Source organism: Ziziphus jujuba, chromosome 7 (genome assembly GCF_031755915.1).
Source record: "Ziziphus jujuba cultivar Dongzao chromosome 7, ASM3175591v1".
NCBI lineage: Eukaryota > Viridiplantae > Streptophyta > Magnoliopsida > Rosales > Rhamnaceae > Ziziphus > Ziziphus jujuba.
In genome coordinates, this window is record NC_083385.1 from 26,592,465 (window position 1) to 26,606,183 (window position 13,719).

The following is a 13,719-nucleotide window of genomic DNA, read 5'->3' on the forward strand; positions in this document are numbered from 1 at the left end:
TGATGTTGATATTATTCTAATTTTATAAAATCCAGATATTAACATCTAAAATTATATACATATATCATATATATATATATATATAAATTTTAATCTATTGTAGACTATTTCCCAACTTAAAATATAAAACATGATGATGTAACAAGTATTAAAAATTGTTATATCTCCAATTAAAATTTTAATTTTAAATTCTTAATTAAGATATCACTTATATGACTTATTATGAAACTATATCTCCCCATTATAAAATGAAAAATAGTTTCAAATAAACAATTGTGCATGTGAGCATAGAGCAAGTCACTGACACTTCTATTCCTAAATGGAATGTAACAATCTAAGGATCTATATGTACACATGCTATCTATATATATATATATATATATATAGGTTCAAATGACTCCTTATTATAATTAAAAAAATGTATGTAATCCTATTCTAATATGGTCCAACATGGAATTAACTGACACGATCATCATGTTATTGGTTGTAGGTTCATAACCCTAGATGGTTACATGTGTAACCATGCATTTCTTATCATAAACAAATGGAAAATGAAAAAAAAAAATGAGAAGCTGCATTTTTTGTTAGAAAATGAATGGAAAATGGAAAAATGATTAACAGTGCATTGTCTAGACGAGTTAAAGAACGAGTTTGCCAAAAAACAAAAAAAAAAAAAAAAAAAAAAGGGTTAATTTAAGTGCTGAAGACAGTATAGTTTAGCGAGTTATATATACCTGTATCTGCTAAATCAAATTTAAAATTGAAGCAGTCAGTTAAAAATAATAAAACTTAATGACCTAGAATGAAATTGGAACTAGAGGGCTAGAAAATATAGTGAACTCTATTTTTAAAATAAAAGCTTAAGTTTTATATATATACTATGTTTTTTTTCCCCCCCAAAATATAATTATGAATATAAAATAATGAATTGTTTTAACTAAAAATATATATATTAAAATTTTTATATTTCATTAGTTTCATATAACTGTCTTAATTTTCATTTTTTTAATTTCATACCAATTAATATTTATCTCAAATATTAGGATAATATGATGTTATAGACAAACTTTTATACATTTACCTATAATCTCAATCAATTTATAATATAATTTTTTATAATAATTAAAATAAAACATGATATATTATTAATTTATCAATTTTAGTGAAAATATTTAAGTGATATATATAACATAATAAATAAAATAATGCGTACATTAAACGATTATTCTTGTCATATAAATGCATTATAGATGTTTTTAAAATTAGAAAGTTGCCTTCCTCAAAAAAAATAAAAATAAAAAATTGCCATGTATATGTAAGATTATAGCTTGAGAGATTAATTATCATTTTTATAATTTAAGTGTAATATTTGTTGTTTTAAGAAAAAAAAAATTATAGAAGATTTAATGTATTTTACTCTACTTTTGCATATACAATTATGCAAATAAAGCCAATGTGTACTGTGTTTTATCATAAGCCAATATGCATTCTGAGAAAATAAAAATAAAAACACTCAAAATCTCAAACAAAATTAATAAATAAATATATAAATGAGGCAAGTTTTGCCAACATAGAAACCAAGAAACATGGGAACATGTAAAGCACCCATTTTTAATCTCTTTAGTTCTTCTCTTTTTTCTTCACGTTCAAAACTTAGAGAACACCCAAAACCCATTTCCAGACCTCCATTAACGAACAGACGCCTTCTCCTCTTCTCTCTCCCTGTTAGCACTCTTCTGCTTAACAACTCTTTGCAACCCAGTTCTTGTTGTGCTCTTGAAAGCTTCGACCCTGTGAGCCCCACCGATAGAAAAGCAAGTCTTGCCACTTCTCAGAGAATTTCAGAAGCCTTGGGGTTGTTGGACAAAGGGAGAGAATTGCAAGCTCAAGGAGACTTTGACCAGGCTCTTTACTGTTTTTCTCAGGTACCCATTTAATTTAAGCTTTTCAGCCAATTTTTGAGTTTGAAAGTGCCTTTGGCTTTATGAAAATTGGAAACTGGGAACATGGGTATTGAAATTTTCAATAGTCAGTATGTGATTTAGAAGTGAAATCAGTATTGAAGTTCCTCAGCTTGTTTCAATTTCATTTGTGCCCTGGCCAGATAGGAAAGGTCCTGCTTTTTCTTGTGACATATAGCCATTTAACTCGGTTTCTGTCCTTTGGTTTTCGTGTCCTGTGCTTTTAGTGTACCATCACTTCTCACTGGTACATGATTAGTATTTGATAGAGTTTTAATCTAGGTTATATTTAAACTGGACTACTTGCTATAGCTAAATTTATATAATGTATATGCATTATGGTGGCATTTATGTATACTATATTATGCATATGAAGATGAAGTTCATTTTTTTTTCCCCCCTACAAAATCCTACTAGTTTTAATGGTACAGGCAAAAAAGAAATTCAGACTACAGTGGTAGATGTTTGGTATTTGACTGATATTGCATCTAGTTTATGTTTAAATGGCTTCGCTTCGATAGATTTAAAGTTTGTTTCCCCACTTCGATAAATCTATATGCTTCATTATGTTAATGGTATCACGAGCGTTCTCACTCCAGAAGTATATTACTACTATACGCACAAAGATGTTAGGATGAACTTCTTGCTCAAATTGGAACCACATGAATGTTCGTACGTTTGTTTTTAATTTTCATACGTTTTACTTTTCTTGATGAAACAAATAGGACATCATATTTGTAAGTTGAGTTTTATTATTATTGAAGATGTAGAGCCCTATAAATTGAGGTCATTAACATAGAAATACAGCAGGTTCAATGTTTTTTTGTGGAGCCCAAATATGTTCATTATTCTTCATTCATCAAAAGGGTCCTTCAAATACCCAAAACTAAATTTCAGCTAATTAGTCAAAATGAAAGGGAGCACATTTTGTGGAATCTAAGCATAATTCAAGAAGTTAATCCTATATATTATTTGAAGGCCAATGACAGAGTGTCTTGTACATGCTGTACTGAAATTTTAATAAGGTCAGGTAATCAGGTTTAGGATATTGCTGTAAAATATTATGCCTTAGGTTCACCATGTACTTTTAAACCTGAATTACTTGTGATTTACTAGGTACTACTACCAAGTGTGTTTAATTGAACTTATGTTCTGCATAACTTTCATTCTAGTGCTCCCTATCTTCATTTGTCTCTATGCTGCTGTTTCTGAATCATGTCTTCTAGTAATTCACCCTTGAAGTGCAAGCTTCTAAAAGGTTCTAGTAAAGAAAACTTGGACCATACAAATAATTTCTGTTGTTGCACCGGAAAACATATTAACATGCATTGTTGAAGGTAGAGGTTATTTTGTAATGGCATTTATTGAAGAGAACCAAATCGCATGATAGAAAACGCTACAAGCTTATACTTTCTTGTAATGTGTCTTTACATCTCATCATCAAGATCCAGTTCTCAATACAAACTTTTCATTTTCTAATCATAGCTTTTTAGTTTTCCCACAGATTAGTCTGCACTTTAGCATAATCAACTCAAGAGGTGCATGTTAGAGCATCTTAATTTTATTGTTTCTGTTGTGAACTGAAAAACATATTATTTTGATTTGGGGAATGTAGAAGTTTTTGCTGATGGAGAGTATTTAAGAGAGCCAAATTTTTAAGTAGAGAGCACTAAATTACTATACTTTATAGCATCATGGCTCTGCAACTCATCTCCAAGATTCAAATCCTTCAAATATAGATTTCTTTTCATCACATTATTTAATTATTATTGTTGTTGTTGCACTCATATAAAGCGAGAAAATCCACAAAGTAAGTTTATTTTTGCTGTTGCTGTTATTGTTGTTGCATTTTAGGATGACTACTTCTTTGTACAAGCAAGAAAGCTTGTCAAGACATAGGGAATACAACTCAGGGTATGTGTGGAGATAGAATCAGACGCTCTTGAGTTATCTAAAGATAGATGAAGGCACTCCATGGGACAGGAAAACCTAAACCTAAACAGCCTTTTTTGGGGTGGACCTCTGAACCAGCATTTAGGGATATTTAGGAGTGCCTGTGGCTGACCTCTGAAGGTAGGATGAGCATGCATGGAAGTCATCATGTTGCCTGAGTTAGGTAGCATAGGTCCCCTTCCTACTGCAGCTACAGGTGGCTTTATGAGGCTGCCTATACTGTGCCAGTAAAGATGCTGTAAGATGGCCTCTTGTGTCTGTTGCATGGCCTGTATGTTGGCCAGAATTTGCATGTTGTTGCTGCCTCTGGCTGTAGTTGCAATGTGATCCATGTATTCACCTTTAAATGGGATCAAGACACAGCAATCAGATTCTTGTCCTCCGTTTGAGTGGTTTTATTGGGTGGATGCTTGCTTGTATGACATTTGGTCTGCATTATCTGAGGAACTTCTAGTCCACATGTAGCATATGTGGCAGTGGATTTTAGCAAAAATGAAAATCTCACTTCAAGGGCCTTCACTTCTCAGGGTTTAGGACAGAACAAGAGCCTAGTTTTGAATGTATAGAAGTGTTTTCCTTCTTCACCGGCAAGAAAACTTTGCAAGAGAATGGTAATAGTTAAGAGTATGTGTGAGATAGGACCATCCACGTTTGATTTGTCCTAATACATAAAGGCACTCTTCAGATAGACAATCTAAATAGAGTGCTTAAGGCTTTCAATATGGGGTTCATTTGTGATTCAAATCAATAGAGGCCCTTCCTCAGATTAGTCAGTAGTCAGGTTGAAGTTACATTTTTGTTTTTTCTAAGTGCCTTGTCCATGCCCAACATTAAAGGATTCTTCAATGTTCTTGGTGTATCTTGTCAACCTGAAGATAGGTTCTCCACCCCACTCTTTCCCTCTTGGGGTAGTCTTCTATACTGTCCAGCTATCCAAAGCGAGAGTATGATAGATATCTCTCATGGAAGGCCAGAAAAATTCCCTTTCTGCAGATCGACCACATCTTTCCACAAGTCATAGGTTGCAGAAATTAATCTCCCACCTGGATTGGAGAGAAGCTGTTGAATGTCATATTTTTAATGGTAATAGAATGTCTGCTGTACTTGGGGCTATATTTAATTGCTACAAGACAAACAACACTAGTACCAGCATGATCCCCTTCTTCCTATGTGGTAGAATTAGTGTATGGGGAATAGTGGTGGAGCAAGCTCCCCATGGGTTACCTCTAAGCAAGTCCCTTTGTTGCAGTTTGGCAATCACGGACTCACCTTCCAATCCACATCTTCTTGACTGTTGTCTCATTTTGTGTGCACCATCATCTTACCATGTTCCTCTTTCTGGGCTGTTGTACTTAAGAGCAGTAATGTAGAATGCACATCTTACATGACTTTGAGAGAGCTCATATTTGAGGCAATTCTACTTCCCTGGCTTGACGGCGAGGGTGGAATTCCTTTGTGTTGTGTAGGGGAAGTATAGTCGCCTCCATATACGTCTTTTCCCAATTTATGGACCATACAGTGGTACATCTTACAGAGGGTGGAGGGACATGTCCCTCCTGCATGGACTTAGGGACATTTTTCCCCTGTAATTTTCTAGTACGATGAAAATGCAATATTGAAGGCACCTTAATATTACTATTGTTGTTATGGTTGTCAATTATCATCAATGTTGTATCCTATTCCCACATATTTGGTCGGACTTTTCCCCTACTTTGGTTTACTGTTTGTTGAGTTGATATTTGATTCATCTCTAGAGGGCTCAAAAGCTTTTAGAGAGGGAAGGAAGAAAAATAAAAAAATAAAAAAAATAAAATAAAAGGTAATTTAAACTTTTTAGACGTATATGTCGATCTGTATACATGGTAAGAATGCAAAAGCTAATCAACCCAATCCAACTCCATCCTAGAATTTGAGCTAGGCTGACAGTAGAAACTCATATTTTTATTCATAATGCTACTTTTTTATGACCTACGAACCTATTGTCATATCCTAACACACTTCAAACTCCCGTAATGCATTCTTTATGTGCATTCGGTAATCTCGTACTAGCTGCCCTACACATGATACTACCATACTTTCCACAGACATTCCCAACATGCAATTCAGACATCCACTAAAAGATATTTATTCTTGATGTATTAACAAGAGTTTGGTTGATGTGATCTTCTCTCTTATATTTCTGCTAATTACTCTATAATCAGGTCAAATGGTGTAGTTTTTTTGCATGACTATTTACAAAATTCCCAAGTCTAATATCAAATATTAGTGACAAGGTTTTCCGAAATACGTTCAATTTATAAATTTATAGAAGATGTACAAGAGGTTTACAAGTGGATGCTGATTCTGTTTCTCAATTTAGGTAATTGAAAAGTACAAAGATTTCGCTTTCTCCGAGTATGCAAGGGTGGGAAGGGCATTGGCTTTGTACGAAGTCGGTGACAAGGAAGAAGCGATTGCAGAACTGGAGGATGTTTCCATATCTTTGAAGGGATATCCAGGTACTTGGTTCAGCAAGATAGCAAGAAAATTCATGGATCTAACAATTCTTTTGTTTGATGGATAATTATATTTTCGGGATTTCCTGCAGAAGTACATGCAGCTTTAGCAGCAGCCTTATACGAGGATAAACATGCTCCTTTACTTGCAGAAAACCAATTCACAATTGCAGTTCTACTTGATCCTCACTATTCAGACCTCTCATATGTAAAGGAAACAAAGCATTGGCCTCCTAGTTTGATTATTTCCTTGCGAAATTTCATCACACTTTCCTAGGGAGTTATACATATATACATATATACATATATATATATATATATATATTTTTTTTTTTCCTGAAGCGAGCTTCCATATATGTATGCAATTGCAAAATTGTCAATTTCTTTTTTGTTATTATTTTTTTTTCACTAAAAGTGTTTCATCATTATAACTGTTACATTAACTTGTGTATTAAAGTTTCTTATTCTGTAATTTTTACTGTCAGCTTACATTTTACTTTTTTATTTTTTTTTTACTTTTTTTTTTTTCTGCAAGTTGATTAGAAGGGTAATAATATCCACTCTATATAGCCATGCACAAACTGAAGACTTTTTTGTTTTCATCTCTATTTATGAAGTTTCTGTAGGGTCCAGCTTTTTATCTCCTAAAGTCCAAACCCATTAAGGTTTCAACTCTAGAAACCCTAGAGAGCATTATAAATAGATGTTCATTTTCAGTCTTGTAATATATAACATATAACAAGTAGTATCAGAGCCAAGATTCAGGTATAGGGTTGGTCGTAAAAACGATCAAACAAAGTATTTGAGCATACCAGAAGATAGATCTCGTCGAGACGAAGAGAACGAGCTCAATCGGACCTCCATCAGCTTTCGCACAAGCGCCCACGTGTCGGTCAAATTTTCTGTGCAGGTTTTCACGGGTTGGTCAACCAACATGTGCCATCCACGCGCCCATGTCGAGTCGGGCCGCGAGACGTGAACTGAGCCAAGAGCTGAGCCAACCCTCCAACCGAGCCGAGCCGACACACGAGCCGCTGAGCTGAGTTCAAAGCCGAGCCGTGCCACATCATCCAGTCTGCCACGTCAGCACCGGTCCAAGACTTTTTTGAAATTGTAGAAATACCCTTGTATTTTTGGTATTTGTAGGTTTTTCCAAAGGTTTTGGTATTTGGAGTTTGACCCAAAACTTTTGGAAATTGCATTTTGTCCCTAAAATTTTGAAAATTTAGATTTTGGCCCAAGAAGAGTCAAACCTAACATTTTTTACCATTCTGAACACAATAGTGGACTCCATTTTGCCAAATTCAGCTTCGATTTTTTGTAGGACAAGATGTCATTAGACGAGTCACATTTGGGAGCTATGATCAAGCTTGCTGCCACCAACTATGCACTTTGGAGACCTCGGATGGAAGATCTTCTAAATTGCAAGAATTTGTTTGACCCCTTAGATACCGAAGGAAAGAATCCCGATCCCACCAAAGAAGCAGAATGGAAGAAGATGAACAGGAAAACGATCGGTCAAATCCGACGATGGATCGACCACAGTGTCTTCCATCATGTTGCACAGGAGACGGACGCATACACCCTCTGGAAGAAATTGGAGCATATACCAAGCTAAGACTGCTCGGACTAAAGCCTTATTGATGAGGCGTTTGGTGAATTTGAAGTTGAAGAATGGAACTTCTGTAGCCGAGTACAACAGTATGTTTTAGAACTTGGTAGACCAATTGTCTGCAGTGAAGTTACAACTAGGGGATGAAGAATAAGTACTTTTACTTTTTAGCTCTCTTCCAGATAGCTAGAAGACACTAATTGTCTCTTTCAGCAATTTGGCCCCGAATGGCAAACTTACCATGGCTATAGTAACAAATGCCTTATTTAATGAGGAGGCTAGGAGAAAAGACATTGGCAATTATCAAACACATGCGCTTGTCACAGAGAAACGGGGGAGACAGCAAGAAGATACTTATGATAGGGGGAGAGGCAAGAGTCAGAGCAGAGGTAGATCCACAGATGGAAGGAGGCCAATATACAAGTGTCATTATTGTGGTCGAGAAGGACACTTGGTCGAGAAGGACACTTGAAGAAGTACTGCAGGAAAATGTTATGAGAGCAGGGGCAGAAAATCAATCAGCTGAAGAATGATGGTGAAACTTTAGTCACTGTCAAAGGAGAAGTGGCATATTGTTCCACACATGAAGAATCATGCCTTCACACTTCAAGCCAAGAAGTCGAGTGGATAGTTGATACTGCAGCATCCTACCACGTTACTCCTCATGTAGAGTTTTTCAAAACATATAAAGCTGGAGACTTTGGCACAATGATGATGGGAAATAGCAGCTTCCCTAAGATCGTTGGAACTGGTGATATTCAGATAAAGACCAATGTTGGACATATAATTACTTTGAAGGATGTCCGACATGTTCCAGACCTTCGGCTCAATCTACTCTCAGGAATAGCCTTTGACAAGGAAGATTTTGGCAACCATTTTTACAATAGCACATAAAAAATGACAAAAAGTGCTATGCTTGTTGCTCGAGGACATATTTGTGGAACATTTTATAAGACTCATGTGAAGATTTGTGTAGATAGCCTCAATATTACAGAAAGAGAGGTATCTCAAAATCTGTGGTACCAAAGACTCGGTCACATGAGTGAGAAAGGATTGTCTACCTTGCCAAATAAGAAGCTTATCACTTTTTCCAAGGATGCCGTGCTAGATCCTTATAATCATTGTTTATATGGTAAGCAACATAAAGTCTTATATAAGACCTCTTCAATGAGAAGATCAAATTGCTTAGTCTGGGGCATTCTGATGTTTGTGGACCTTTGGAAGAGGAATCTTTAGGTGGCAATAAATATTTCCTAACATTTATAGATGATGCTTCTCGGAAGGTGTGAGTTTATTTCCTAAAGACGAAGGATCAAGTTTTAGATCACTTCAAAGAGTTCCATGCCATGGTAAAGCGTGAGACAAGAAAGAGGCTGAAGTGTCTTCGCTTAGATAATGGAGGTGAGTATACCTCCCGAGAGTTTGATGCCTACTGTAGAGGACATGGCATTCGACATGAGAATATAGTCCCTCACACCCCACAACACAATGGTGTAGCCGAGAGAATGAATCAGATGATTATGGAGAAGGTCAGAAGTATGATCAGTATAGCTAAGCTGACAAAGTCATTCTGGGGAGAAGTTGTTCATGTCACCTGCTATTTGATTAACAAATCACCATCAGTACCACTAAAATTTGAAATTCTGGAGAAAGTGTGGTCCGGTAAGAATCGCTCATACTTTCATTTAAGAGTATTTGGATGTTTAGCCTTTGCACATGTATCCAAGGAGCTTAAACAGAAGCTTGATGCAAGAACGACTCCATGCATCTTTATTGGATATGAAGATGAAGAATTCGGATACAGATTATGGGATCCAAAAGCAAAGAAGGTTATCAGAAGTAGGGATGTAGTATTCCATGAAAACTAGACTATAGAAGACTTTGAGAAGCTAACGAAGTCTTCTAATACTAGTGCCCATGGTTTTATTCCTGATCCAGCACCAGCACAACTTTCCACAGATGATGACGAGATACATAGAGAATTACCAGAAGCAGAACAGGAGAGAGAAGATAATGTTGAGCAGGGAGATGCTCAAGCTGCAGGACCATCATAACAGTCAAATGATGGTACACCTCTCTGAAGATCTGAACGAGGCCGTATTCCATCAAAAAAATATCCAGAATCTCAATGTATTCTGCTTACTAAAGAGGGGGAGCCAGCAAGAAGCTAATTCTCATCGAAACAAAGAAAAATGGCTGCATGTAATGAAAGATGAGATGGAGTCCTTACAGAAGAACCATACTTAAGAGTTGGTTAAGCTTTCAAAGAGAAAGAAGGCACTGAAGAACAAATGGGTATTCAAGCTCAAGAAAGATGGCAATGGACGGGTGGTGAAGCACAAAGCCCAATTGGTCGTCAAAGGTTTCCTTCAGAAAAAATGAATTGACTTTAATGAGATTTTCTCACCAGTGGTGAAGATGACTTCGATATAAGTTATTCTCTGTTTAGTAGCTTGTTTAGACCTAGAGCTTAAGTAGATGGATGTGAAAATAGCATTCGTTCATAGTGATCTATATGAAGAGATTTATATGCAGCAGCCAGAAGGTTTTGAGGTTTCAGGGAAGGAAAACGTCGTTGGCAAGTTAGAGAAGAACTTGTATGGTCTCAAGCAAGCACTTAGACAATGGTACAAGAAGTTTGACTTTTTTATGGTGAGTCAAGGATACAAAAAGACAGATGTAGACCAGTGTGTTTATATTCAAAGATTTCCAGATGGAAACTTCATTGCATTTTTGCTGTATGTCGACGACATGTTAATCGTCTGAGAAGATGCAATGAAAATTAGTCAGCTGAAGAGGAACTTTCCAAGTCATTTGATATGAAGAACTTGGGATCAGCTCAATAGATTTTAGGAATGCAAATAGCCCGAGATAGGAAGAATTATAAGTTGTGCCTATCTCAAGAGAAGTATGTCGAAAGAGTGATAAAGAGATTTGGCATGGAGAAGGTCAAACCAGTCAGCATTCCGTTAGCAAACCATTCCAAGTTGAGCAAGAGATCGTGCCCCTTATCCAAAACAGAGATAGAGGAGATGGCTTCAAAGCCTTATTATTCAGCTGTGGGAAGCCTAATGTATGCACTAGTGTGTAATAGACCGGACATTGCTCATGCAGTTGGTACCGTGAGCAGATTTCTTTCAAATCCTGGAAAAGAACATTGGGAAGAAGTCAGGTGGATTCTCAGGTATCTTAAGAGTACATCAAAAGTATGCTTGTGTTACGGGGGAGGCGATCCAGTTCTACATGGCTATACAGATGCAGATATGATCAGAGATCTTGATAGTAGGAAATCTATTTCAGATTATATTAATATTTTTACTGGAGGAGCTGTGTCATGACAGTCAAGATTACAAAAATGTGTAGCTTTATTCACGACAGAAGCAAAGTACATTGCCGCCGCGGAAGCTGGTAAGGATATGATGTGGTTAAAGCGTTTACTCCATGAATTGGGCATAAAGCAGAACGACTACAAGATATATTGTGACAGCCAGAGTGCTATGGATTTAAGCAAGAACTCAATGTATCATTTTTAGACAAAGCATATTAATATCTGCTATCATTGGATACACAATGTGACTGAGCATAAATTGTTTGGGTTGGTAAAGATTCACACAAAGGAGAATCCAGCAGATACGTTTACAAAGATTGTCACACCAGAGAAGTTGAAGCTATATAGAGGCATAACTGGTTTAGATGGTGGGTGACCATCCAGTTTTTGAAATGCGGCTGGAGGGGGAGAATTGTGGGGGTCTAGCCTTTTATCTCCTAAAGCCCAAGCCATTAAGGTTTCAACCCTAGAAACCCTAGAGAGAGCATTATAAATAAATGCTCATTTTCAATCTTGTAACATATAACACACAACAGTTTTCTTTTTCTTTTTTTGTACATGACCATATTTTGTGTATTGCAGTGTATTTTGATAACATGTTATGTATGGAGACAGAGACAAGTGTTATTGCCACGGGAAGAAACACCCATTCCACTGGCATTAAATGCAATCGCCTAGTTTTCTCTGTATTGTCTTTACAATGCTATAAATATTGGTATGTAAACCTATTTTTACCTACTAAAATTATTTAAGATATTTTTCATTTTATAGCCATATTATAAACTATAAAAAGTAAAAATAGAAATAGAAGATTAGACGATGTGGCTTTTGTAGTATGAAGTTCAGGTTTATTCTTATATTTAAATCCATCTCTTTGGCATATTATTGTATTTTTGTTTCGCTTTGCTTTGTCTATCATCATCTAATCAAGTAATGAAAAGGCTAAACAAACTAGGTTTCATTTATTTTTGTTTTCTAAAAATAATTGTGATGTGATCACTTATATAAGTGATTAGTATGGGTTTTAAAAAAATAATTTATTATATTTAATCAAAGAAGTCAATATGGAATTAATTATACTTTTTGAGAATTACTACTTCATAAATAATTTGTTTAGCAAATAGACTAAAGAGGATGTATTCGATTTAGAATTTGAAAGATTTTAAATTTTTTTTAAAATTTAGAGGTATTCGATTTAGATTTTAAAGGAATCCATACAAGTCTAATGATATTCAATTCAGATTTTGATGGATTTTATAAAAATCTATTAAAATCTAGGTGTATTCAATTAGAATTTTGTACAATTCTTTTAAAATCTGGTGGTATTAAAAAAGTCATTGATTTTAAAAGATTTTAAAAAATAATAGATTTTAATGGATTTGAAAGGATTTTAACAGTGAAATTGTGATGAAAATTGTCAATATAAAATCTAGCCTCAAATCCAAAGATTTCATTGGATTCTTATAAAATCTTTATGGAGTCTGTAAAATTTCATAACAATTCATCAAATTCTTTAAAGTGTATAACTTTTTTTTTTAATTCATCAAATTTTAAATTAAATACATCCTTCTAAATAAAGTAGTGCACATATAAAATAGCTATGTCACAATTATATTTCTCTCCTAATAAAATTCAATTTCATATTTGTTAGGTTTTATCATGAGCCACTAGATTTTGCTGAGGAGACGGATTTTTAAAGTTTTTTGCATAACATAAATTAATTCAGATAAAAAAGAAAATTTAATATTAAAAATTTAAAACTCAAAAGGTGTAAATAAATTACTTTCTTTAAATAAAAGATACGAAAATGCGTGGGACTGTGGAAGAAGTTAGGCAAAAGGGCAGTATTGGAAATTTAAAAAATAATATTTCTTAATTGCTAGCCAAAGGGTAAAATCGGTACTTATCAAAGACAGCAATAAATGCCCGTGGAAAGGGAGTTTTTCCCATGGCAATAATAACAGTTGCCTTGCAACGAGTGCTCAGTTAGCTTTCAGTGTGTCGGTATTTGCTTTTCTCCAGATAAATAATAATAGGAAATATTTCACCTTAACTTAAAGTAGTTTAAACTTATTCTTATATTTTTATTAATTTTTTAAATTTTTTTAATAATTAATTTGATCATATTAAATATTATTATTTTTAAATATATAATAATTTTAATTATATAAGTTTTTTTTTCCATTAAATAAGTTATATATTTCACAGACACCTTTAGTGAAATATCTTTTAAATATTATAATATATTTACTTAAATTTATTTAATAATTATACTACATTTAGTTAAATGTATTTGATTGCTTACCAATTACTAAAAAAAATTTATTTGATAAAAATTATCATATCATTTTTTAAATTGAAAAACCATCA

General features: G+C 34.5%; 1 protein-coding gene across 1 annotated transcript; it reads left to right on the plus strand.

Moving 5' to 3' along the window:
• The first annotated feature begins 1,554 nt into the window (after positions 1-1,554).
• On the plus strand, positions 1,555-6,905 carry LOC107425653 (uncharacterized). Its single transcript, XM_048478401.2, has 3 exons — positions 1,555-1,925; positions 6,274-6,412; positions 6,502-6,905. Exons 1-3 carry the CDS (start codon positions 1,587-1,589, stop codon positions 6,684-6,686), a joined length of 663 nt encoding a protein of 220 aa, XP_048334358.1. The 5' UTR covers positions 1,555-1,586; the 3' UTR covers positions 6,687-6,905.
• The last annotated feature ends 6,814 nt before the right edge of the window (positions 6,906-13,719 follow it).

What these genes read in the sequence shown, in the direction of transcription:
- LOC107425653 (XM_048478401.2), top strand. Translation starts at nt 1,587, where the DNA reads ATGGGAACATGTAAAGCACCCATTTTTAATCTCTTTAGTTCTTCTCTT. An exon ending in CTCTTTACTGTTTTTCTCAG is followed by an intron (nt 1,926 to 6,273) that starts GTACCCATTTAA and finishes TTCTCAATTTAG; the next exon opens with GTAATTGAAAAGTACAAAGA. An exon ending in ATCTTTGAAGGGATATCCAG is followed by an intron (nt 6,413 to 6,501) that starts GTACTTGGTTCA and finishes GATTTCCTGCAG; the next exon opens with AAGTACATGCAGCTTTAGCA.